At 38.6% G+C, this 26705-nt stretch overlaps 1 protein-coding gene across 4 annotated transcripts in view; it reads right to left on the reverse strand.

Annotated features, from left to right (window-relative positions):
- The window catches only part of LOC133775314 (cytosolic beta-glucosidase), a 267883-nt gene that overhangs the window by 63122 nt on the left and 178056 nt on the right, over positions 1–26705 (reverse strand). For all 4 annotated transcript variants that reach the window (XM_062213553.1, XM_062213552.1, XM_062213555.1 and 1 more), the window contains 2 exons: positions 13077–13304; positions 862–1658 (listed from right to left, as the gene is read on the reverse strand). In XM_062213553.1, coding sequence (XP_062069537.1) covers positions 862–1658; positions 13077–13304 — 1025 coding nt within the window. The remainder of the gene's footprint in view (positions 1–861; positions 1659–13076; positions 13305–26705) is intronic.

A 26705-nucleotide genomic window follows, 5' to 3' on the forward strand; every position in this document is an offset into this window, starting at 1 on the left:
TAACAATGGAAAAGCAAAACTGTGCAAATGTCCATGAAGACAGTCAAATGACTCTTATTATAATGAGAAGACAGAAATATCTTTCTTCCATCAGCATCTGCCAACTGTCACTGCTCTTTAACCCCTTGGTCTTGCAAGCAGCTACATTCTCTCCCCCACAGGAGAGTCCAGAGAAATGATAACTTAAAATTTCAACTTCAGGGTCCGGTGCTGTGGTATAGTAGATTAAGCCTCCACCTGTGGAGCCAGCATCCCATATGGGCACCAGTTCGGGTCTGGGCTGCTCCACTTCCAATCCAGCTCTCTGTTAATGGCCTAGGAAAGCAGTAGAAGATGGTCTGTGTGTTTGGGCCTCTGAGCCCATGTGGGAGACCCAGAGATAACTTCTGGCTTCAGATCAGCCCAGCTCTGGCTGTTGCAGCCATTTGAAAAGTGAATCAGTGGAAAGAAGACCTCTCTCTTTGTCTCTCTCTCTCTTTAACTCTGTCTCTCAAATAAATAACTTTTAAAAAATTTTAATTTCTGCTGAATGCCATACAGTCTAGCTGACACCCAGAAAAGTCTTATCACCTCATTCCTTAAAATGCCTTTGTGTAACTGCAATCAAGACACTAGCCTAATACACAGGCCCAAGTTACTCTTCTACTTACATCTGATTTTAACAATAAGTCCTAACTCTGACTACCACTTTTGAAGCCCTTTAACAACTGGTTACCCCTCACTAACTCAAGTATTAACCTGTATTTTCCAGGCCAACATATGTACATGCTGATACCTAAAACCCCTCTTTTTAAAGGTCCCTATGTACACTTTGCCACCTTCACATAACTGGGTGTATTTGCAATCCACCCATGCATTTACCTTAATGTGTTTCAGTAGTTTACGTAGGCCCCATGGTACCACGTAGACCCAATGCACACCTCTCCAAGATGGATCTGCAAAAAAGTCGATCTCCACATCCTGGAGGATGGATAGTTCTCCTGTCTTGTTCTCCTGGTGCTTTACTAAGCGGGTTGTATAATATTGCACAGCAAAGAAATCAGCAGTACCTTTGATCATTTTCTTCTCTTCTTCTGTAAATTCAGGGAGCCTGGATGATGGGTAACCTTGCTTTTTACTCATAGAGGCTATCTGGGACTTGACGACATCGGGATAATCACCATCGATGAATATGGGTTTAGCAAATAAGCCCACCTCGAAAGCAAGGGCTCTTTTAGTAGCTTCTTGGTCAGACACTGAGTTGGAATCTGCTGGTTCCAACCAGGCAGCAAAAAGTGATAGGGACACCACACCCTTTTGCTCTTTTCGGAATAAGGAATCATAAGTGTGCCAGGATCTGGCATGAGCCTTAATCAAATTATGTGCTGCCTGATAACCTCCAGTCCCAAGATGGGGTACCCCAGGGGGGAAATGACCTAGGTCATAGGCCACCAGGGCAAAAACATTAGGCTCATTCATGGTAATCCAATGCTTGACTCGATCCCCAAAGGTACTGAAGCAAAACCGAGCATATCTGACAAAGATTTCAATGGTGGCCTCTGACAACCAACCTCCTTGGTCTTCTAAAGCCTGAGGCATATCAAAATGGAAAAGTGTCACTATGGGTGTAATCCCATTTTTTAACAAGTCGTCAATGATCTTGTTGTAATAATCAACTCCTAAAAGAAAAAATAATATGAAAAAGAAAGTTATTTTCAGCCTATTGACAATATATTCTTAAAAGCAGAAAAACACAAGTAGTTTCCTAAATGATTTTTATTCAAAATAAAGTACATCATTTCCTAGATATAATCAATAAAAGGTTTGGCAGAACCAGAATTCCAAAGAAGACTGGCTGATCAAGAAGTAAGAGTGAGAAGTAACATGATAAGAAAATCATCTAAAAGGGGTCCAGATGTCCAAGTCACCATCACCTAACACTGTGTTATATTCACCCTTATTTTGAAATTATTTGATTTTTGGATCTTCATTTTTATCTATCCACTTCCCTAAAATACCAGCCCCACGATAGCAGGGATCTTATGTCCAGTACATTTCTAGATCCCCAAATCCTGGAAGAGTCTCAGACATTTATTAGATAATCAATATTTGTTGACTCAATCAAAGGACAGCAATAGTATCACCTATACGGTAAAGGAATTGATCAAGATGACTTTCTTATTGTTTTTTTCAGACTTGTTATGCCCATAGGCCAGGAAAGAAGACCTGTAAACAAGAACTTGGCATCTGTCCCAGAATGAATGTGGGATCCAAGTTCAGAAATCCAAAGCTGGGATATTGAGAGAACTGGAGGGGATGGGTTGCTCTAAATTTCTGACCTAGTCCACACGAATGAAAGTCATCCTTGACTCTCAGCTGATTCTTCTAGAACTGCACGTGTCTAAGGGAGAGCTTTTAGGATTGTGAGACTTCAGAAGAATGTTACTAAGTTGCAGATGATTCTGCATCACAAGTTAATGCTAAGAAGATATTGGGTTTAGCCTAACTCTTAACTTGGAGAAGACTTTTTGAAGAGAGGCTGGTATCAGTGCTTCACATAGTTTTATTGTTAAATATATGGAGGAAACCTAAACTTTAAAAGAGACATACTATCTTGTTTTAAGAGGTTGTTTCTTGGAAAAAGATTATAAAACTGTATGGACAATTGTATTAACATTGAACGATGGCCTGGAGTAAAGGTCCCCCTCCTTAACTTAGCAACCTCCCATTCAAGAAATAACAGATGCAGGCGTTTCTTATAGCAGTTAAGATGCTGGTTAGAAAGCCAGTGTCCCATATTGAAGAACCTGGACGCAGTTTCTAGTTTCTGCTCCGGAATCCAGCTTCCAGCCTATGCAGACCCTAGGAGGCAGCATTGCTGATTCAAGAAAATGGGTTCCTACCACCAACTTAGGAGACCTGGGTTGAGTTCCAACCTCCCAGCTTGAGCCAGTCAGGTCCTGGCCATTGCAGGCATTTGGAGTAAGAACTAGAAGATGAGAGTGCTTTCCCATGTGTGCGCTCTTTCTTCCTCCCTCCCTCTCTCTTTTCTCTCCCCTGCCTCTAAAATAAATGCTGCTTTAAAAAATAGATATATATATATAATTTTAAGACTTTGCATGTACCTCATTCAATCAGTCTTTTGTTCATTCATTAAATACACGTTGATAGAGAAACTACTAAGAAGAATATACAAACATAAGCAAGAAAAATACAGTCTTTTCGTAGATTTTTCTACCCACTGGTTCATTCCCCAGTGCCCACAAGAACCAGGGGCGGTGGGGCAGTCAGAGGCCAGAAACTCAATCCTAGTCTCCTGTGTAAAAGGCAAAGACCCCATTACTCAAATGTTCACCTGCTGCCCCTCAGGGTATGCACTGGCAGAAGATAGATAAGAAACAGATCCAGGACTCAAACCCAGGAATTCCAATATAGGATGTGGACTTCCCAAGAGGTTACTTGAGTTCTCTACCAAACACCTGCCCTGATAAACAGTATCTTTGTCTTCAGGAAGCTTATTAGGACACGCTACAGATAAATTCATAAACAATAAAAATATGGTACTATCAATAATGATAGAATACCCAGTCTATGCAAAACCCAGAGTGTTTGAAAACACATTCTGAAACTAATGGAGCATAATGATTTTATCACTGAACTATGATAGAAGGCTACCTAAATTCCACCCCAGCATCTTCCACTACTAACTCTATGACCTTGGGAATTTTACTTGAGCCTTCTGAATTATCTTTCCCCATCTGTGAAATGTGGATAATGCTAGAAACTGACTTCAATGAATTGTTGTGAGAGTTTAATGAATTGATAAATGGAGCATGCTTAGAATAGCTCTTGGCATTTAGGAAGGGTTCAGTACAGGCTAGCTATCAATTTAGCAAAAAAAAAATTATCTTTACTGTTCTTATTATTAGTGAACATCTAAGCTAATAGTTAAAAGATGAACATAAGTTATCCATAGAATGCAAGGAGGAAAGAGTGACCCAGGAATTCAAAAAGGGAAAATGAATGCATAGAAGACCAAAAGCAGCATGAAAATTAAGAACCCAAATGGGAAAAAACCAGGATGCCTATTTAGAATTTGCTACAGTAAGGAAGGAACTCAGTCACCATCACATGTATTTGACAGATACTGCAAAGGTAGTCAGAGAAGAGGAACGGCTTTATAGCACCAAAGTGTGACTTCAGGTATGCTCTGATTAGAGGCTGTTGGCACAGGGCAGCTGGAGGCAGGCTAACTAGAAAGGAGACAGCCTACACAGCTGCTTTGAGGAGCACAGCTGGCTTTCTCTGGTTTGTCCTGAGTTGGAGGCAGGGGGTGGAGGAGATGGCTATGGAGAAGCTGGCAATTGTAGACCACATTCCGACTATTTTGGACTGCTCGCAAAGGTTGTGTTTTGACTTCCTGTGCTTATTATGTAAGTCAGAGTTTTATCGTTTATTATATGACCTGGCCATTATTTATCTATTTCTTCTCTTAGAAGAGGTTGCAAGGAACTGAAAATTCAGTATAATGGTAATTTATTGCTCATGAGAGGAGGACTAAGGATGTGAAGAGGTAAGTAGGGTGAGCAGAAGCCAAATCGAGCACCATCATGTTTTTCAACTTTATCAAAACATTTTATTTATTTTGCAAACTAGACCATGATATGAATCAGGAACACCTGTATGCTAATTCTCACCTGGTAGGCAGAATAGCTCCTCTCTCTCTCCTGTAGATGTCTATGCTCTAGTTGAGGAATAGGTGAATCCGTTTCCTTACACAGCAAAAGGGACCTCACAGATGTCATTAAGATAAGTATCTTGAGATTGGAAGATTTCTCTAGGCCCAATATGAGTACCCACATGAGTAATTAAAAGTTTAAAAGTAAGAAAAAAAGAGGTTAGAAAAGATGTAACAAGAGAAGAAGAAAGGGAGGGATTGGCAGCAAGCAAAGGATTCAACCCACCACTGTCGTCTTTAAAGACAGGAATTCTTCCAACAATCTGAATAATACAAGAAACAGATTTTGCTATATATCTTTAAGAAAGAATGGTAGCCCACAGACACCTTGATTTTAGCTTTGAGGAGATCCATGTCAGACTTCTGACCTACAGACCCTAATGGAAAAAATTTTGTTGATTTAAGCAGCTAAGATTGGATCATTTACAATAGCAAACAGAAGGAAAATGTTCTTCAAAATGTCTTTTTCTTTCTCAATGAAAGAGAATTCTAACATCTAATCCCCTATATGCCCACAGTTCTTCATTTTTACATGGAATATCCAAAGATGGTATGAGTAGAATAATCTTTTCTTAAGATTTATTTTATTTATTTAAAGGGGTGGTGGGAAGAGAGACAGAGATCTTCCAACTGTTGCTAAACTTCCCAAAGGCTGAAAACAGCCAGCATTTGGCCAGGTCAAATCCAGGAGCCAGGAATTCCATCTGGGTCTACCACATATGTGGCAGGAATACAAATACTTGGGCCATCTTCCTCTACTTTCCCAGGCACATTATCAGGAAGCTGAACTGGAAGTGGAACAGCCAGGACTTGAACCCGTCTTCCAACATGGGATGCTGGTATCATAGTAAGTGGTTTAAACTGCTGTACCAAACACCCACTGTGATGGAATAATTTTAACATTGATAATGTGTGAAGGTTTTCATAGCCAACATTTACATTGAATTTAAACACAAAAATACTAGCTTAATTTATTGAAATCTGGTACTGTATTACCAGATACCATGTTTTGCTTAATCCTAGCACTAAGCACAAGAAAAGGGCATTTTATTCCCATTAAACGTAAGAGAAAACTGAGTCAGAAAGCCTCAATATTGGCAAATGGTACCAAGATTTAATCCCAGTCTGTCTCAGTAAAAAGAAAGAGCTGTTTCCACCGTGACATACTGGACCACTTCCCACATTTGCTGATGTTTCTAAATCAAACGAGACACTCATAGCTGTCTATACTGTCCTTTGCAATCACTTCCTCAGAGCTGATCAGAGTATCAGCTTTATTTATTTATATTAATTCATTCATTCACTTATTTCACACATTCTTTGGAGGAATCACTAATGTAGATCAAATAACATGATAATCATCAGTTGAACTGAAGATAAGTAATTCTCTTTCTCACTCATCAGCATGGTCGGCAACAGAGCATTGCATAACTAATATTTAATTTCCCAGAACTGAGTACTTTGCTTCTGGTTTGTACAGTTTATTAGATGCTGTAATGAAACTTTTCCATGTGGAGTGGAGTGGATATTTAAAAGCAGATTGCCACTCTCCAACAGCTCATGCAGAGGATCCTGTATATATCACAGAGCCTCTCTACACCTGAGTTTCCTTGTCTGTTCAAGGGGAAGGTCAGTGGTGCTGCTTTATGAGTTCTGTCAGTACTAAATGAGAACAAATTGTCCAAGCTTTATTTAGCTTTGTTTATCAGACAAGTACAATTCAGTGGTAACTAATTCTCTAAATACATGTATATTTGTAAAGGGTCATCTGTTACCAGTGTAGACACTTTGAAACATGCAAGGTCATTTGGATCCTTCTATCCTGCTGGATATTTAGGACAGGATTGCTTCTTTTAAGGACTGACATTTCTATAGCAGTCTTCATAGTCTTTGTTCTTCTATTTGAAAGGACAGAGAGCTCACATCTTCTGGTTCCTCTGCAAATGCCTGTGGCTGGGCTGGGGTAGGGCTGGGGCAGAAGCTGGGAACTAGCAGCAGGGAACACAACCCATGTCTCCCATGTGAGTGGCAGGAACCCAACTACTTGAGCCATCCTGCTATCTCCCAGGGTCCCCATTAACAAGTAGTTGGACTCAGGAGCCAGAGGCAGAGATCAAACCCAAGTGCCTGCCCCACTTCTCTATTTTAATTAAGCCCATTTCTGCTTATTTGATCTTTGAGTTAAAGGCATTCTGGATATGGGAAAAACAAATGAACAAGAAACCAATCCAGGCTAACACAAATCGGAAGGTGGCATGAGGGGCAGTTGGGTGATAGATGTGGGGAACATTGGCATCTTCTGAAATAACAGAGTGATATCTACACTCAATTCTAGAAAATAACTGCAGCTGCAAATCAAGCAAGAGCTGTGAAAAATCTTTGCTTCTTAGGAAAAATGTATCTCTCTTCTCCCAGCTCTTCTCAACACTTCTATTTCATGCCTTTCCCATTCTTTAAGAACCAGTTTTCTTCATATACCCAATTTTCCAATGTTTAAATTGTCTATTCCATCTACCAAAGCTACCTCCGTGCCCCAGTGCCAACCACCAACCAACCCTGCCTCACAGAATGTCAGTTGCAATGGTCCTTGTGGGAGGAAAACAACTGGGAAAGCTCATCTTTTGCAGTGAGGTCACCCCAGTTATCTATCACAGGGAAGGAAGACTTTCCTTTGTCCTGTCAGTTGTGGCCAAGAGAGGAGAGGATACAGAATACAGAAACAGACAAATTCCCTTAGAAGAGGATATGGCTGAAACTTACAGGTATGAAATATTCAGTAAATAATAGTAAGGAGCAAACAAGAATCCTCCTCCATCAAAGAACAGAATTCCTTTTGATCAAGTGTTTGCTAAGTGTCATGGACATGATCACTCTCTTGGGTTAATTCCTCTCTAGAGCCACACCGTGAATTTCTTCAAGGGCCATAGGTTGTATTTCAAAATGCGTGTATTAGTTTCTTATTGTGGTTGTAACAAATTGTCACAAATCTATTGGCAGAAACCAACAGAAATTTACTATCTTATAGTCATGGGAGTCAGAGGTTCAAATGACTCTCAGTGGACTAAGAATCAAGAGGCTATCAGCCCTACTTTCTTTCTGGAGGTTCTCAAGTAGAATCCACTTCCTCACTTTTGCCAGGTGGTGGAAGCCTCCTGCATTCTTTCGCTCATGGCCCCTTCCTTTACCTACATCCTCCTGCCTTCTCTCTGACCTCTGCTTGGGCCCTTACATCCCTTCTCTCCGACTCTGATCCTCCAGCCTCCCTCCTATAAGGACCCATGTGATGATACAGGGACCACGAAGACAAAGCAGGATAATCTCTTCGTCTCAAAACCCCTAACTTAACTACATACATAAGATCACTTTGACCCTGTAAGCTGATAGAATCACAATTTCTAAGAATTAGAACAGGGACATGCTTGGGGAGCCATTTTTCGGTTTATTTTGTTTCCCAAAATAGAATAGAAGGTTAATGCTTGTTTGCTAACTGCACTCAAATTTTCATTTATTTTTATAAGGTTTTTAGTACTTGTATCCTTTTTTTAAATTTGAGATGCAGAGAGACACAGAGATAGAGATACACTGCCGAGATCTTCCACAGATTGATTCATACCCCAAATGCCCACAACAGCCAAGGTTAAGCCAGACCAAAACCAGAAGCCTAGAATTCAATCCGTGTCTCCCATGTGAGTGACAAGGGTTCAAATAGGTAGGCCATAACCTGCTACTTCCAAGTGTATGCAGTAGCAGGAGGCTGGAATTGGATGCAGAACTGGGCCCTGAACCCAGGTACTCGACTACAAGTTGTGGGCATCCTGAGCAGTGTCTTAACCACTGGACCAAACACCCATCCCATATTCAAAGAAGCCATTCTGTGTAAATATTCCTTGTTTTAATTTCCAATACTTCAATTTCCTAGTAATCACCTGAAATTTACTCTCATAATAGATAAAAAAATGCATTTGAAGATTTGAGAAATGCAGCAATAGGTGATTTTGATTGCCAGCTCAATCCCTTCTTGCTAAAGCTTAGAAATTTTCCATTTGAAAGACAAAGGCTGTCTAACAATGCCACTTTGTAAAATATTCTCCCCATGTGGGGACATAGAATCTTAAGTTTTTCAAACGTCCTGCAACCTGGTTTTAAAATGGGAGTCAAACACACACAAAAGGGGTTCCTTGGAAAAGACAGTGATGAGAGTTTTCTAATTCTTTACATGCTCTTTGAGAAAATGTTTAAAAGGAAAAAAACAAATGATGGCCTTTCTGAGTTAAAACAGTTCCAATTGCTTCAACAGATCACTGCACAAGAGTGAACAACTGCTTATTGAAATTCCACCGAATGGAAGAACCTGTAGTGCCCCAGTGTCCAGGGAAAAGCCTGTCAGATTAATCAGCTAGGGCTTTACAAAAGCAGGGACAAAACACAGGCAGCTCATTGTAGCAGACCCAGGGTCACCTCATGAGATTTGCAGGAGCGATTTCCCCACATCTTTCAGGTAGCTCCAATCACCCCAGGGCCACCACCTCCACCTTCTAGGTTTCCTGCTTCTCTGCTCATGGATTGCTGATCTGCAGTTTGCTCCCATGAACTCTTTTTTTACATCTTAAGCTGGGTTTTAGAAGCACGGTATATTGACCCATCAGTACACATCCATAATCCTTTATATGAAAATCTCAGAGGAAAACATGTTCAGAGTTTAGGGGTTTAGTTTAGGGGTTTAAAAAAAATTAAACACAGAACATAGACCATTCCTGATGGATCAATTCCAATGGATCTGTACCAGTATCTCTTAATAATTCTGCAGTAAAGTATATAAATATTCTCACCAAGTAGAATAAAGATAGTTTTTTAAAGTGACATCAATTCAGGTCAACTTTTTCTAACCCTTTAGTGTTGTAAGAAGTCAGTATAAGGGCCTTTGGTTTTAAAATTTCAGATAAGGGATTATGGACCTATATTATAAGTGGGTATTTTGTTTTTGTTTCCCATCCAAATGGAATTTCAGGGAAAACTTTAAACTCCTAGAACGTTTGGAAAGAGTTATGGTGATGTGGGGGCTCCACTTCATGTTACCAACAAAGATATTGCAGCACAGGGCATTCATGATGGTTGGTGAGACTGAAAATGTGTTCTAGACGATTTATTAGGTTTGTTAGGTGAGAGAGATTTAAGTTGAACTCTGTTATAACTTTGTTATCAGCAAATTTATCTCAGGCTTATACTCTGTTATTATTACTCCTCCCTATTTAGGGGGGACCCTCATTTGTAGGGCTGTTATGAGTACTAAGCCAACAAAAGCAAAGCAACTCTTGGCACAGTGAGCTGCAGATACTACATGTTCAATAAAAGGCAACCATTACTATTTTTAAGGTGATTTTTGACAATTGTTATGGACTTAATTCAATTAAATTCAGCAAGTATTTGCTGCATCTTACCCTGAAGGCATTGGACTAGTTTTTAGGGGTGAACTAGACAGAATTATCTGACCATTATGCTGAGAGCAATTTAGGAGATTCTCTTATGCCTATGTTACAACTACTTAGCACAGAACATTTTGTTTGAATTGAATTAAAGTCAAGGTGCTCTCCACATAACAGGAACTATCATAAGAGTAACAAAGAGGAAGGTGAAAAAATGCCCAGAGAGCTTTGCAAAGTGTTATGAGAATATGAAAAGAAAGAAAAAAGATTGTTTCTGGATTAGAAAGAGAAAGGCATTAAAAATGGGTCATCACTCATGCTGGGCCTGAATAAGAAGCTAGGCTTTCACCAATCTTAGCTGAGTGATAAGAAAGACCATTACAGTCAGGAAGAAGGGCTTAAGCATATTCCCACACAAGTGAAAATATATATAGCATGTTTAATAAACAGTAGGTTATATACTTAGGAGATTGCATGGAGAAAATGCATGGGTCAAATGAATGGGAGAACTGCAGCCTGTAGAGCCTCGGAGGTGAATTCAAATCAAGTCAAATAGAATTAGGAATTGCACTTGAAGAAATGGAGACTACATGGAGGCTTAGAATGACTATTTTTTTTATCTTTCTTTGGTGTTAGCAGGAGATAGTCCAAACCAATATAATTTGGGCCAAGCTTTAGGAAAATTGGTGTGGTGGCAATTTATAGGAACAACAGAAGGACAGAGAAAGAGAGGGAAGTAGGTAGATCTATCAAGGAAAAATCAAAAAGTCCTTGGTAAGAATGGTAAACACCTAACCTAGGGTAGCGGCTGAGAAATGGTTAGGAGGGAATGAGTTAAAACACATTTGTTTAATGGATCATAACTGACAATCAATTTTGTATTGTTATCAAAAAAAGAACTCAAAGATTTTTTCAGTGTTTAGGCTTTGGAGGATGCTGTTGCCAGATAGAAGGGAGAATTTGGATGTTAGGTTAGAAGAGCTCTATTTTAAACTGGACAACAAATTACCTCCTACTTAAAGTGAAAAATAAAATGGCAAATGGAAAGAAAGAAGTAGGCATTCAGCCAAAAGTAATTCATAGAGGGCTAATGTCTTCGGCAACAGATCTGCTAAGGTTGCCCTGTCTCTATGGGTGGAGGCTACTGGAGGGCCATGACTTGTAATTCCACTGTAACTCCCTTCCACAAAGCACAATCATCCCACCTGAAGAGAAATGATCATTGCAAGTGAAAAAAGCCATGAAGAATTATTTCCATGGGTTGGTACATGTGGGGAATCATGTAACTTTCTCAAAAAGAACCCATTGGTATCAATGAAGGCTCTTGGAGCAAGGAGAATGGGAGGTAACAGGTGCCCTCACCTTCAGGTCTTGTAAGTGCCCATCCTATTTTAAAGAGACACTCCTTCAGTTTTACATCCTAGGCACCCCACTAGCCTCACCCAGCCCTGATCTTATATGTAATGTAAAACCTTTCCTCAGACAGAGTAGTAATAAAGGTTATTTTTTAAGAAGCCATATGTTGTAGTGTAGAGATTGGCAAACTTCCTGTGAAGGGCCAAATAGTAAATATTTTAAGCTGTGTAGGCCATATGGTCTGTACCCCAGCTCCTCACTTCTGCCATAGTAGTGGGAGAAGCAACCATAGATGATGTGTAATGAACAGGCATGGCTGTGTTCCAATAAAACTTTATTTACAAAAACAGGTGGCAGGCCAGATTTGGCCCCCAGGTCACAGTTTTCCAACCTTGCTATGTGGAATGTGCTAGATGGACCTTAGGTTTAAATTCCAGATCAACCATTTACCAAATATGTGGATGTGGACATACGTCTCAGGAAAATGTGATCATTATACCTTCCTTATTGATGGTAAGGATTAGAGAAAGTGTGTTTAAAGTGCCCTATAAATAACAGGCATTCGATAGGCTGGTGAATGGTCCTTTAAATTACAAGGCATAATAGCCAGGGGCATGCATTATGGCACAGTAGGTTAAGGCACTCCTTGAGATACTCATACCGTATCTAGGGGTACCTGGTTCAAGTCCCAGGTACTCAAAATTTCCAATTTGGATTCCTGCTAATATATCTGAGAAGGCAGAAAATCATAGCCCAAATACTTGGATTCCTGCCATCCACGTGGGTGGCCTGGATGGAGTTCCTGGCTCCTGGTTTTGGCCTGGCCCAGCCCTGGCTGTTGTGGCCATATGGGAAGTGAACCAGTGGATGGAAAATCTCTCTCCATCTTTCCCTCTGAGTTGCTCTGCCTTTCAAATAAATAAATAAATCCTTTAAAAAAGAAAGAAAAATATTATAACTAATAGTAATTGAATGTTTATGATCTATCAGTTATTCTGTTAAGCATATTATAAATACTTTATTTAATCTTCCAAAATTCTCTGAAGTAGATCTTATCATAGCATTCCTTTCTACTCATGGAGAAACTGAGGCATTCAGAGATGTCCAAGAGATGTTTATACAGAGGGTAAACGGTATAACTGGTACTTAATCTTAAGTAAGTGAACTCCAGGGGACTCGATGCTAACCCCTGTGATAGAGAATTAGCTCCACTAATTCAGTTCTGACTGAAATGCTCAGATTCATCTCAAGTTCTTCAGGGATTTCCAGAACTTATCACAGGGTTACACAACTGAAAATAGTTTAATACATCACCTTCAGGCTAGCACCCAGAAACACTTATGCCAATCTCCATCCTGCCCCGCTACCCCCACAACCCAACAGAGATCACCATCATGAAAACTAAATGATATCTGAAAAAGCTAATGCAAGCCCACTTCAAAAAAATCCATCCTATAATCACTCTAAAAACTTGCAATTTCAAAGCTACACTGCAGAATAGCATCCTGGATTAATTATGCCAGACTGCAGCAATAACCTTGAATTAAAGCTGCAACCTTCTATTTTTAAGAAATACTTGCCTTTCTGGTTGATGAAACCTGTCGTCCCATCAGGTAACAGACGTGACCAGGAAAGAGAGAAGCGGTAATGAGTCAGTCCAAGCTGTTTGATACATTTCAAATCTTCCTCCCACAGAGTGTAGCTGCTACAAGCTACATCGCCAGTCTGGTTCTTGAAAACTCTCTCTCCTCCTTGATGGGTGAATGTGTCCCAGGCACAAGGGCCTTTTCCATCTGCATCCCAGCCCCCTGAGAAAACAGAGAAAAGGAAATGGTTACATTTTTGACATCAAGAAGCATATGTGGAATGTAAATATTTGTCACCAAAAGATCATACCTCATGAACCACAATGTGCCATATTTATAACTTTTTTTTTCCTTTTTTTTTTTTTTTTTTGACAGGCAGAGTGGACAGTGAGAGAGAGAGACAGAGAGAAAGGTCTTCCTTTTGCCGTTGGTTCACCCTCCAATGGCCGCCGCGGTAGCGCGCTGCGGCCGGCGCACCGCGCTGTTCCGATGGCAGGAGCCAGGTGCTTCTCCTGGTCTCCCATGGGGTGCAGGACCCAAGGACTTGGGCCATCCTCCACTGCACTCCCTGGCCACAGCAGAGAGCTGGCCTGGAAGAGGGGCAACTGGGACAGGATCAGTGCCCCAACCGGGACTAGAACCCGGTGTGCCGGCGCCGCAAGGCGGAGGATTAGCCTGTTGAGCCACGGCGCCGGCCCATATTTATAACTTTAAAATGTGCTTTTCAAATAAGATGCATGTGCAGGTTATGTGTGTTTAGCTGTTCTTGATCCCTAAAGCTGACTAGTGGCAAATGAAAATGACGGCATAGTGCTGCAGCATAGTAGGTTTTCATGGTTCAATATCTGAAGACCTCCCAGCATGTAAAGAGAGGCAGGCCCTAGCTTGTGTAAGTCTGAGTCTGGTACACCCTGTCCCCATGGCCGTGACTAACAACAAGCCTTGTGCTGATGTGTGACAGGGATTTGATACTTTTGATGGAACAAAGACATAAGCCTCAGTCATTCTAGCTCATTGTCCAAAAGATGGATAAACACGGGAATGGATTCCTTGCCCTTGAATCTCAACTGGGTCTTACACCCCGTTGCCTGCATACCCCACCCTCCACGGCCACCTGAAAGACCAGTTGCTGGAACATCTGAAAGACCAGTTCCAGGAATTCCCCTTAGCCTGCTGCCCCCTACCGTCACCCCCATTCCTAGCCCTCCTCAGATATAAAAAGGCCAGGCCCCTAGGGGCCACCTGTTCCATCATGTCCATGCTGGCAGTTGATCGCCCACCTCTGAGAATTTATTTCTTTGAATAAATTCTGTCTGGCTGCAAATTTGTACACTGCCTCCTCTCTATTCTGCACCTCTTTTCCTAACAATTTTAACCTTAGCTAAACCTTATTTTTCTATTACTCCACAACAGAGACTTTGGTGGTCCAGTCAATTAATTGTGGAGAGAGGCTGGTTTTCACCACTTTTTAAAATTTTTATTTATTTATTTGAAAGCCAGAGTTACATAAGAGAAGAGAAGCAGGGGGGTGAGGCGGTCCCCCATCCAATGGTTCACTTCCCAATTGGCCGCAACAGCCAGAGCTGCACCAATTTGAAGCCAGGAGCCAGGAGCTTCTTCCAGGTCTCATATGTGGGTGCAGGGGCCCAAGGACTTGGGCCATCTTCTTATTCCTCTCTCAGGCCATACCAGAGAGCTGGATCAGAAGTGGAGCAGCCAAGACTAGAACTGGTGCCCATATGGGAGCTGGAGCTCCAGGCCAGTGCGTTAACCCACTGCAACACAGTGCCAGACCCCTTACCATTGTTGAAATAACATTGGTATCAAAATTCATTCATTCATACCTCCTTTAATTCAACAAATGTTATGCTACAGCAGAATAGATAAAATCAGTTACAGGAAGTTCTTTGAGGCCATCACTGAGTGACTACTATTCCAGTTTCCTGCCTGGTACTCAGAAGACTAGGTAAATCTCTGGTCCAACAAAAGAACAGCATGGGTTATAGGAAGAGACAGGAGGGTGTCCTGAGGAGACAGAAGCTGCCCAAGGAGGAACTCTGACAAAAAAAAAATAACTATTGATATCAAGGTCATATATCAAACATCTATACTAACAAGCCATGCATATTGAAATGTATCCTGGAACCACGTGGCTGCATAGAAGCAAGTTGTCTTACACACTCCAGTGACTCGCAAGTAATGTCTACATATGGGGTTTAGAGGAACAGGGACAAAAGAATATGAATATTTAATCTTAGAAATGCATATAAATATAGGCCGCCATTGTGGCATAACAGGCTAAGCTGCCGTCTGCAACACCAGCATCCCACATGTGTGCCAGTTAGAGTCCTAGCCACTCCACTTCCTATCAAGCTCCCTGCTGAAGGCCTGGGAAAGCAGTGGAAGATGGCCCAACTGCTTTGGCCCCTGCCACCCACATGGGAGACCTGGAAGAATATCTGGGCTCTTGGTCCAGCCCTGGGCATTGAGGCCATTTGGGGAGTGAGCCAGCAGATGGAAGATAACGCTCACTCTCTCTCTGTGCCTTTTCTCTCTGTGTAACCCTGGCTTTCAGATAAATAAAATAAAACTTTTAAAAAAGAAATAGAAATAAATAATAAAATATAACTTTTCATATATGATACTAGTTTTTAATAATTGATTTGATAAATGAAGCAGCTTAATCTCAGAGAGTTTAAGCAGTCATATGCCAGCAAATATTTAATTTGCTATTTGAAGGGATCTTCAAAAAGTTTATGGAAAATGTGTAATACAAAGAAACTATGCTTCAGAATGTTTTTGAATCAAAATAAACTTATATTTTAATTCCATTTTCCATAAGCCTTTTTAAGTCCTCTCATGTGTAAAAATGTACATTATAAATTTTAATGATGTAAAGGAATATAATACACAACTTATCAATACTAACACTCTTCTGTCAATTCTGTGTACCAACTGATTCTCACAAATGATCTTCTTGATGTTTTCCAAACTGTTTTATCAGCAACTGACCTACAACTACAATCTAACAAATGTGTGTATTTCTCATATGACTCTCAGCTGTTATTCTTATTTAAATTAACAGACAAAATGAAAGGAAAACAAAGATATACCAAGACTTCTCTTTGCTGAATTGGGAAACAGCTTTTAAATATTACAAAAATGTTTCCTCAGTCTTTTGTGCATCTGTAACAACTACAGATATGACATAATTTTATGTCTTACTAACATTTTCTCTATCACTTTCCAAGGTCTAGACAAGCAACAAAATAATAAATTAAATTATGACTGATGCCTGTGATGTCAGCATCCCATATTGAAGCTCTGGTTCAAGTATTAGCAGCTCTATTTCTGGTACAACTTCCTGCTAATGAACCTGGGAAGGCACAGGTGATAACCAAAATGCTTGGGCCCTGCCACATATGTAGGAGAGTAGGATGGAGTTCTTGCTCCCGCCTTCAGCCATGCCCACACCTGGCTGTTGTGGCCATTTTGGGGGTGAAGCAGCAGATGGAAAATCTATCCTCTCTCTCCCTCTTTTTTTTTTTTTTTTGACAGGCAGAGTGGACAGTGAGAGACAGAGACAGAGAGAAAGGTCTTCCTTTTCCGTTGGTTCACCCCCCAGTGGCTGCTGTGGCCAGTGCACGGCGCTGATCTGAAGCCAGGAGCCAGGTGCTTCTCCTGGTCTCCCATGGAGTGCAGGACCCAAGCACTTGGGCCATCCTCCACTGCACTCCCGGGCCACAGCAGAGAGCTGGACAGGAAGAGGAGTGTCGGGGGTAGAATCTGGCGCCCCGACTGGGACTAGAACCTGGTGTGCGGGCGCCGCAGGTGGAAGATTAGCCTATTGAGCCATGGCACCGGCCTCCCCTTTCTCTTCTCTCCTCTGTCACTTAGCTTTTAGAGTAAATTAAAAAATAAAAATAAATAAAAAATAAAATCATGACTTGTAGCACTTGCCAGTTTCTTTGGTGTAAATACCCCCATCACGTTAATTTAGGCAATAATGTGGTTCCTACCACAGAGGGCAGAGTTGGGGAAAGATGAACAGCAGAATACCTCTCCATAGTACTTCTCCCACCAGACACAAGAACTCTAAATAACTTCAGGGGCATAGATAATAGTTAGGAGTAGCAAAATAATAAGAAAATAATTATTTTGAGTATTTGACTTTGCTTTCAATATAAACTATTTACCTATAACTTTGTATTATTAGTTTTTAACAATAGCTAATTTAAGAGTAAGCTCACAAAATTGCCAGAAACTTAACAGTAGGCCTTCATGTACCAGAACAAGCTGGCTTCTCCACACCATTGATGGTAACTTGCCTAAGGCCATGTGGTTAGCATGGAACAGTGCCAAGACTCATAGCCAGATCTGGCAGATCTTAGAGTCCAAGTGCTTTCACTGAACTGTGCTGTTCTTAGGAACAATGACTCTGAGTGATTAGAGGGTCAACTGATGTCGACACTACTCTCTGTATGTATATTATAGGAATTGGCTCATGTAATTACGAAGGCCTAGGAGTCCCACCTGCCATCTGTAAGCTGGAAAACTAAGAAAGCCAGTAAGCTGGTGGTGTAACTCAGATCGAGTCTGAAGGCCTGAGAAACCAGGAGCAGCAAAACCCAAGGGCAAAGAAGATGCAGGGCACTGCTCAAATGCAGCAAGTTTGCTTCTCCTCACGCTTGTTGTCTTCAGGCTCTCAAGGGGTTGGCTGATGCCTACCACACTAGTGAAGGTGGTCTACTTTCCTCAGATCACCAATTCAAATGCTAAACTCTGCCAGCAACACCTTCACAGACACACCTAGAAACAATGGTTTACAAATGATCTAGGCACCCTGAAGGCCAGTCAAACTGACAGGTCAGTGGAACAATTACCTACCACTTCTCATTTTTTAAAATATGTTTTTTATGTTTATATTTTTTAAATGTTTTTTTAAAATATGTTCTGGGATTTTCAACATACGCAGAAGTAGAATAGTACAATGAAGCCAACATACTTGTCACTCAGCCAGAGCAGTTTTCAATATTTACCAATCTTGTTTCAGTTAAATCCACTCAAGCTTCCTCATTCAATCTGTGAACATTCCAGTATGCATGTTTAACTGATAAAAATACCTTTATAATTGTGGTAACATATGCATACCATAAAACTAACCACATTAACCACCTGTGAATTTTCAGTTCTGTGATGGTAAGTACTTTCACACTGTCCTGTAACCAACACCACCATCTATTGCCAGAATTATTTTCATCTCAAAAATCAGAACTGTAAGAATTAAACAATGATTTCCCATCCTTCCTCCATCTAATCTCTGGAAGCCACCATTCTACCTTCCATCCTTATGAATTTGAGCACTCCATGAAATTCACATAAGCAGAATTGTACAGCATTTGTCTTTGAGGGACTCATTTAATTCATTTAGCATTACAAGTTTCATCCATGCTGCAGCATGTCTCAGAATTTCTTTGTCTAAAGCTGAATGGTCTGCCATCGTAGTCTACATCATATTTTGTTTGTATATTCATTCAACATAGACATTTGGTTACCCCTAGATGATTCTCAATAATGCTGCTAGTTACCTTACATACAAATATCTCTTTAAGATCATGCTTTCAGTATTTGGGGTATATGCCCAAGAGTGAAGTTGCTGGATCATATGATAATTCTACTTTTAACTCTCTGAGGAACCCCCTACTGTTTCCATAGCAGCTTCCCCACTTTATTATTCCATGAGGAGGGTACAAATGCTGCTATTTTCTTACATCCATATCAACATTTATTTTCTGGTTCTTTTTTTTGTTTTTGATTGTAGTCAACATGTTAGTTATGTGATGCCTTATTATGGTTTTTATTTGGAAAAAGAAAATAAGAGGTGCTAGTGCGTAGAAATAATAACTAAATAAACAAACATTATAAGGCCTAAGAGAGGAAAAAAAAACAACAAAGCTATCACTAACCAAAGTACAATTACCTATATAGAGATTACATCAAACCAAGAAGCTTCTGCACTGCCAAGGAAATACTCAGCCAAGTGAAGTGGCAACTGACAGAATGGGAGAAAACACGTGCAAATTATGAAACTGATAAAGGATCAATATCAGAATCTATAAAGAGGTAAAGAAACTCAACAAAAATAAAACAAACAATCCAGTTAAGAAATGAACAAAGGACTTGAATAGGCATTTTTCAAAAGATGAAATCCAAATGACCAACAGACACATGAAAAAATATTCAGGATCAATAGCCAACAGGGAAATTCAAATAAAAAACAAAGTGAGATTTTACCTTACCACAGTTAGAATGGCTCTCATACAGAAATCAAAAAATAATAAATGCTGACAAGGATGTGGAGAAAAAAAGTTCCTTAATCCACTGTTGGTGGGAATGCAAACTAGTACAGCCATGGTGGAAGACAGTATGGAGATTCCTTAGAAGTCTGAAAATAGATCTACCATATGATTTGGCCATTGCACTCCGGCAATTTACCCAAAGGAAATGAAATCATCATATCAGTTATTTGTACCCCCATGTTTATTGCAGCTCGGTTCACAATAGCTAATATATGGAATCAATGCACATGCTCATCAACTAATGACTGAATAAAAAAATTGTGTACACACACATACATACTACAGAATATTACTTACCCATATAAAGAATGGAATCCTGTCTTTTGCAAAAAAAATGGATATAACTAGGAACCATTATACTTAGTGAAAAAAGCTAGTCCCAAAAAGACAAATACCATAGGTTTTCCTTGATCTGTGGTAATTAATACAGTACAAGAAACATAATGTATATTTGCAAAATTGAAGTTTTGAGAATTTACTATTATTTATAGTTCTTATCTCTACTGTTGTTGAACAGGTTTTTTTCTTACTTATTGCTGAAATCTTCACTTAGTGGAACATTAATCTTATGATTATAAAATAAACTGAAAGTATGTCATTGTAAAAATTAAAAGAAATAATAAGAAAAGAAGGAAGAGGCAGGGTGGGAGCATGAGCAGGAGGAACAGTAGGTTGGAAAGTTTCACTATGCCCTTAAGTCTATAGGTATGAAATACATGAAATTTGTCCATCTTATGTAAATAAATAACTTGCTAAAAATTCATTACCTAAGTACAAATTGCAAAATTGTCAATAAGTATAATTTATATAATTGAATAATGGTTTGTTACAAGTGAATATTGAAAACCATGCATTCTAAGACAGTAATAATTACAAAATATAACATTACTATAGCAACAAAAAAATGCCTGAAAGTACATATAATAAAATATATGAACATTTTATAGGAAAATATAAAATTTCATTGATAAATACATTTTTAAAAATGGTGTCATATTATGCAGTATATAGATATTTATTAATGTTGTCTTCACTGACTATGTTTTACATATTACTATTCCCTTCTTTGCTCATTTTGTAATCTACCTTAGGTGAATATAAATATATACATCCCTGCTTTCTTTAAAAAAAAATCTCATGATTCATGGGGAATTGAGTAAAGTAAATAGAATGGCTTTGCCTCTAGTGAGGAATATAGCTTTAGGCTCTGGTCCTGCCTAGCAAAATTTAAAAAGAAAACTAAATGCATCAAACTCTTTCTATGCAACTCATCAACTTTCCAGAACAAAGTTCAAGAACATTTTTAGGAATACAAAAGTATTCCATTCCAAAAAGGTAAAATTAACAATTTCACATCTGATTAAAATTTCCCAGATGTTCAAATAAGTAGCAAAATACAATTCCAAAATATCAAATAATTGAAATCAGCCCCAAAATGACCTAGTATTAGCATTAGAAATCCACTTTTAAGCAGTTTTTATATCTGTATTCTACATGTGCAATAAGCTGGAGGAAAGATCGAGTATCTTAGGCAGACATGGAAGATATTACGAAAACTAAGTTGAACATGTACAGATAAATACTAGAATACCTAACATGAATAATACACTAGATGGGATTAATTGCAAGTTAAATATTGTAGAGGGAAAAACTGGGGTGCTTGAAGACATAGCAATAGAAACTCACCAAAATGAAACATGGGGTAAAAGAAATTAGCTCTGAGACAACTTCTTCAGTCAGACAAATAGACATATAATCAGAATTCCAAAGGGAGAAATAAAGAGCCAAAAAAATTAAAAAATAATAACTCAAAAATTTAAATGTGATTAAAACTGTAAACTCTTCTATCCAAGATCAATGAATCCCAAACATGCAAGATACGTGAAGAAAACCGTGAAAGCACCTCATAATTAAAGCCAGTGATGAAGAGAAGTATTTTGAAAGCTATCAGAGGAAAAACACATACTCGTATAAAGCATAGCTAAACAATGACACGAACATAGAAATGCTTCAATTAAGAAGACAACGCAGTAACATCCTTAAACTAAAGAAAAATCTATCTAACTGTAATTCTATACCCTGTAAAATTATCATCTAAAAGTTAAGAGTAAATACTTTTTACACACAAAAGATGAAAGACTTCATCACCAGCAAGCCCTCACTACAAGGAACTAAAGCACATTCCGTACGCAGAAGGAAATGGATGCCAGATGGAATGCCTCCTAGAGCTCTGCACAGAAGGATGAGGAGAAGCGGAAATGGTAACTCGATGGGAGAAATATGATTTTTATTATTATTAAAATACCTTTAATAGGTGACCTATTGTTTAAATAAAATAATGGAAATATGGAATAGGTGTTATACCACATGTAGCTTGAAAGTGGATGACAAAAAAAAGTTTAAAACAACACTAGCATAGAGTCTGGGAGGGGTGAAATGAAAGCTTACTGTTTTACGACTCTTAAGTTATACATGAAGTGAGATGCTATCACTTGACAGTGACAGGCTAGAAGAAATATACTAAAAACTTGAAAGGAAACAGAGAAATAATAAAAATGAGACGTAATATCTAATAAGCCACTAAATAATAGGCAATGTAATCACTAAAAAGTTTATCTGAAACAGCAGAAAAGAGGAAAAAGCATAATATATAGATGGGACAAGTAGAAAACAAATAGGAAGTTGTAGATTTAAACCTAACAATACTGATAATATTAAATGTAAATGAGTCAGTTAAGAGATCATCAGACTGGATAAAAATGAGACTCAGCAAGAAACTCACCGTAAATAGAAATTCACAAAAAGATTAGAAGTGATAGTTTGAAAAGATCTACCATGTTATCATTAATCAATTCTGGAATAGCTATATTGATATCAATGCAGATTCCAGGGCAAGAATATCATCAAATCTAAAGGAATTCACTTTTTAATATAGAGGTATCAATGTATCAAGAGGATATAACAATTTTAAATGTATGTACTTAATAACAGTTTTGAAATACAAAATTCAAAACTGATAAATTATATGAAATTCATAAATACACAATTATATTTGGATTTTCTTTTTTTGTTTTTTTTTATTTTTTTAACTTTTATTTAATAAATATAAATTTTCCAAAGTACAGTTTATGGATTACAATGGCTTTCCCCTCCAAAACTTCCCTCCCACTCGCAACCCTCCCATCTCCCGCTCCCTCTCCCATTCGGTTCACATCAAGATTCATTTTCAATTATCTTTTATACAAAAGATCAATTTAGTATATATTAAGTAAAGATTTCATCAGTTTGCACCCACACAGAACATAAAGTGTAAAATACTATTTCAGTACTAGTTATAGCATTAATTCACAATGGACAACACATTAAGGACAGATCCCACATAAGGAGTAAGTGCACAGTGACTCCTGTTGTTGACTTAACAATTTGACACTCTTGTTTATGGCATCAGAAATCTCCCTAGGCTCTAGTCATGAGTTTCCAAAGCTATGGAAGCCTCTTGAGTTCGCTGGATTTTCCATTAAAAAGACCAACTAAAATTTAGAAAAATATACAAAGATGTCAACAGTTCCACCACAAAAGGGTAGTAAATGTTTTTTAAAAGTAAGAGGTCATTAAAAATTTGGGAAATGCAAATCCACATGAAATGCCATTCTACACCCATAGACTTGGCACAAATTTAAAAGCTGGGCAATATCAGCATTGGAGAAATTGTTGCTCAGCAGGAATACAGACATAGCGCTGGCTAGAGAGCAGTGTGGAAACACACAGTAATACTGAAAAAACAGAATATACCGAACACCAGTGATTCACATACCACAGTATGCCCTGTTTCTACAGATGTGGGTCAGGAGACATAGGTAGCCATAACTGAAAGAGTGTAAAAGAAGAAGGAAGAAAAGGAAAGAAAAAGAAAACCACTGAAAACAACAAAACCTCTTTTATTCAGAGCATAAACAAACTACAGAATATTCACACAAGTACAGACTATGCAGGAGTAGGAATGAATAAAGCACATCAACACAGATCAATATGCTTAAATCTCTCAAATATGTTACAGAGAAGGTAAAGCAAGTTGCAAAAACATACATGATATATGTCCATTTATATAATTCTAAAATATGTAAAACTAATGTTCTCATGTGGCAAAATCACAAAGAAAAACAAGGAATTGTTGAATGAAAAACTTATTTTAGTGGATTCTCCTGGGCAGAGGAGTAGGAAGACAATCTAACAAAAACTGATTTTAAAATGCATTCTATTATTCATAGTAAAGGCTCTTTATTGAGCACTAGCTGCCAGTCAATCATATCCCAACAGCTTGCTACAACAACTATATTTTTTCATAACAACCCTTAGAAGATGTACTTCTGTTATTCCAAAAAAGTATAAAAGGAAAGTAAGGCATGTGAGGATGGAGTAACTGTTCCAAGATCACATAGCTGATAAGTTTGAATATCAAAACATGATACCCCACTCAAGGTTCAATGCAATGAGTATTAAAAATAACTACACAAAACATGGCCAGTTGTTGTTTGTTTTCCTTCTCAATGGCCTACTGTTGATTCTACAGTGTACATCTAGACAACACTTCAAAAAATAAGAAGCCCATGAGAGTATTTCAGGCATGGAAAGTCAAGACACTCTGGGAAAAAAAAAAAAAAAACGAAATGAAAGATCTCTGCGAGTGAAATCCCAGTAGAAAGAACGGACCATCGAAGAAGGAGGTACCTTTCTCTGAAGGGAGGAGAGAACTTCCACTTTGACTACCACATTGTCTAAATAAGATCGAAGTCGGCGAACTCAAAAGGCTTCCATAGCCTTGGCAAGAGCCTAGGGTGATTACTGACACCATAACAAGAGTGTAAATTGTAAAATCAACAACAGGAGTCAAAAAGTACTTTATACTTTGTGTTTTGTGTGAGTGCAAACTGTTGAAATCTTTACCTAATATATACTAAATTGATCTTCTGTATATAAAGATAATTGAAAATGAATCTTGATGTGAATGGAATGGGAGAGGGAGCGGGAGATGGGAGGGTTGCAGGTAGGAGGGAGGTTATGGGGGGAAAAAGCCACTGTAATACAAAAGCTATACTTTGGAAATTTATATTTATTAAATAAAAGTTAAAAAAAAATCTACACAAAACATGGCTAGTTGTTGCTTGCTTGTTTTCCTTCTCAATGGCCTACCGTTGATTCTACAGTGTACCTATAGACAACACTTCAAAAAATAAGAATATTCCATATGTGTCTCTAACTAAGAATCAGTGGCCTGTCTTGTATGACTTGGTCTGTGGGGCTCTTGGTTTCCTAATTTTACAGGTATCATGGCAAATGACATCGCATCACTTTCACTATTGTCATGGAAATGCCCTTTGGAAGTTCATTGATCTATGTACACCTCATTCCTCTGCACAAAGGAAATCACATTCAAGTAAAAATAAATAAATACAGGGAAGGTATATGTGTGTGCCTACCTGCTTATTTTCCCTTTAAAAGCTAAATTATGATACAACCACATCACCTTCACACCACCACACTCACAACAACCTCTAATCACCCACTGAATAGATTACACCTATGGAGGTACCTCAAAAGTTCATGGAAAATGATTTAAAAGGTCAGTTTATGTTGATGCAAGAAAATTTTTAAATTCACACATAATTTTTATAGCATCCATTTTTCACAAAATTTTTGAAAACCCTGTAGTCATGGATTTAAAATATTTTTCTACCAAAATAAATTTCCCTCCTATTTTCATTTTCCAAGAACTTTTTGAAATACTTTTGTAGCGCTAGTCATTTTTTAAAGTACATCTTTGGCCTCTTTCACTTTGAGTTCTGTTGAGGCAGGGTCCATGTTCTCCTGACTTATCTGTGTCTCCAATAGCCAGAATGATGCATAGAAATAGTATATGCCCAGGAAGATGCCTTCTGCGTGGTGTATTTGACATAAAATAGAAATGTTGATGTTTACTGCTCACTGCTTTATTGAGACAGGCAGAAATTATCATCCAGCTTGAAAGTTATTGCCAAGTCTTTATCTGAAAGATAAAATGTGGCTAAAAGTCCAACTAACTGCCAACATAAGTTATGAGCTTGTGTGCTTTCAGAAGAAATTGCTTGTTTATTTTTACAACTGAAGCTCATTAAGTATATTAGACATAACTACTCTGTGGAAAAGTTTGAGATTGCGATGGGCTAAAATCCCTTGAGCTGAAAGCAGCATTCTGTGCCCTATGCTGATCCAGAAATGACCAGGGTCACAAGCAAACCCGGCACACCCATGGAACCACATCTCACTATCATGTCACAGTAACACGGAAGCTTCTAGACAGGATGTCTCCAAAAGAAGAAGAGGAAGAAAGAAATGAGGAAGTATCTGATATATTTGAATTTATTGAGAAGCAATTTACATTTCTGGCAGATAGTGTAGGAATGAATTCATGAAGATCCCCAAAAAGAAAACCAACAACAGCAAAGAGAGTTATTAATTCCCAAGAGAAACAAAAACTACACCAAAAAATGGAATCATAGCACATTTGAGGCTCAATTTAGAAGAATATTTACATTAAAATGATATAAAAACTGAGTAACAAACAAAATTTGTTCCATAACAAACTTAGGAAATTAGAGAAGAGGAAGTTTGCTTTGTGAGTATCATGGGATAAATGGGTTCAAAAAACTCATATGACCTAATAGAAAGGAAGTTCGTATGTCAAATGTTTAACTAGAAAATCAAATAATAGCCATTAATGCATGTCACTTAGCAACATAGAAATAACTATAAGAAAAAGAGAGTGAAAAGATTCAAAAGTTTTGACCTAGAGGAACATGAGTAAGTTGAAAGAAGTGATCTAGAAGACTTTCATTTTTTACTGGACAGTATAACTTACAGTATACTATTTCAGTTGTTGAATGATGAATATACTCCACAAAGATAGCACTAAAAACTAAGTTAGAAAAATAAAGATAACCATAAAAGGAGAGAAATTTTAGACTTAGATGCCAAGTGAGTGAGCACTGCCGTTTCATCAGGGTGAGATCCCTAGGAGGCATGGAGAAACATGCAAGTGTGTTTCTGGTTGTCCTAGTTCTTGGGATGATGTGGATGTTGAGCGGCAGTACCAACAGCAAGAGCTGCCAAGAGCAGAGTGGCCAATGCAAACAGGAGAGTGCCATGCCTCCACTGGGAAACTCTGCACTAGATGGGCCAAAGGGAAGAAAAAGCAGAAAACAGAGGGAGAAAAAAAACTGAAGTAAAT

The sequence above is a fragment of the Lepus europaeus genome, chromosome 16 (assembly GCF_033115175.1).
Source record: "Lepus europaeus isolate LE1 chromosome 16, mLepTim1.pri, whole genome shotgun sequence".
NCBI classification, from domain to species: Eukaryota; Metazoa; Chordata; class Mammalia; order Lagomorpha; family Leporidae; genus Lepus; species Lepus europaeus.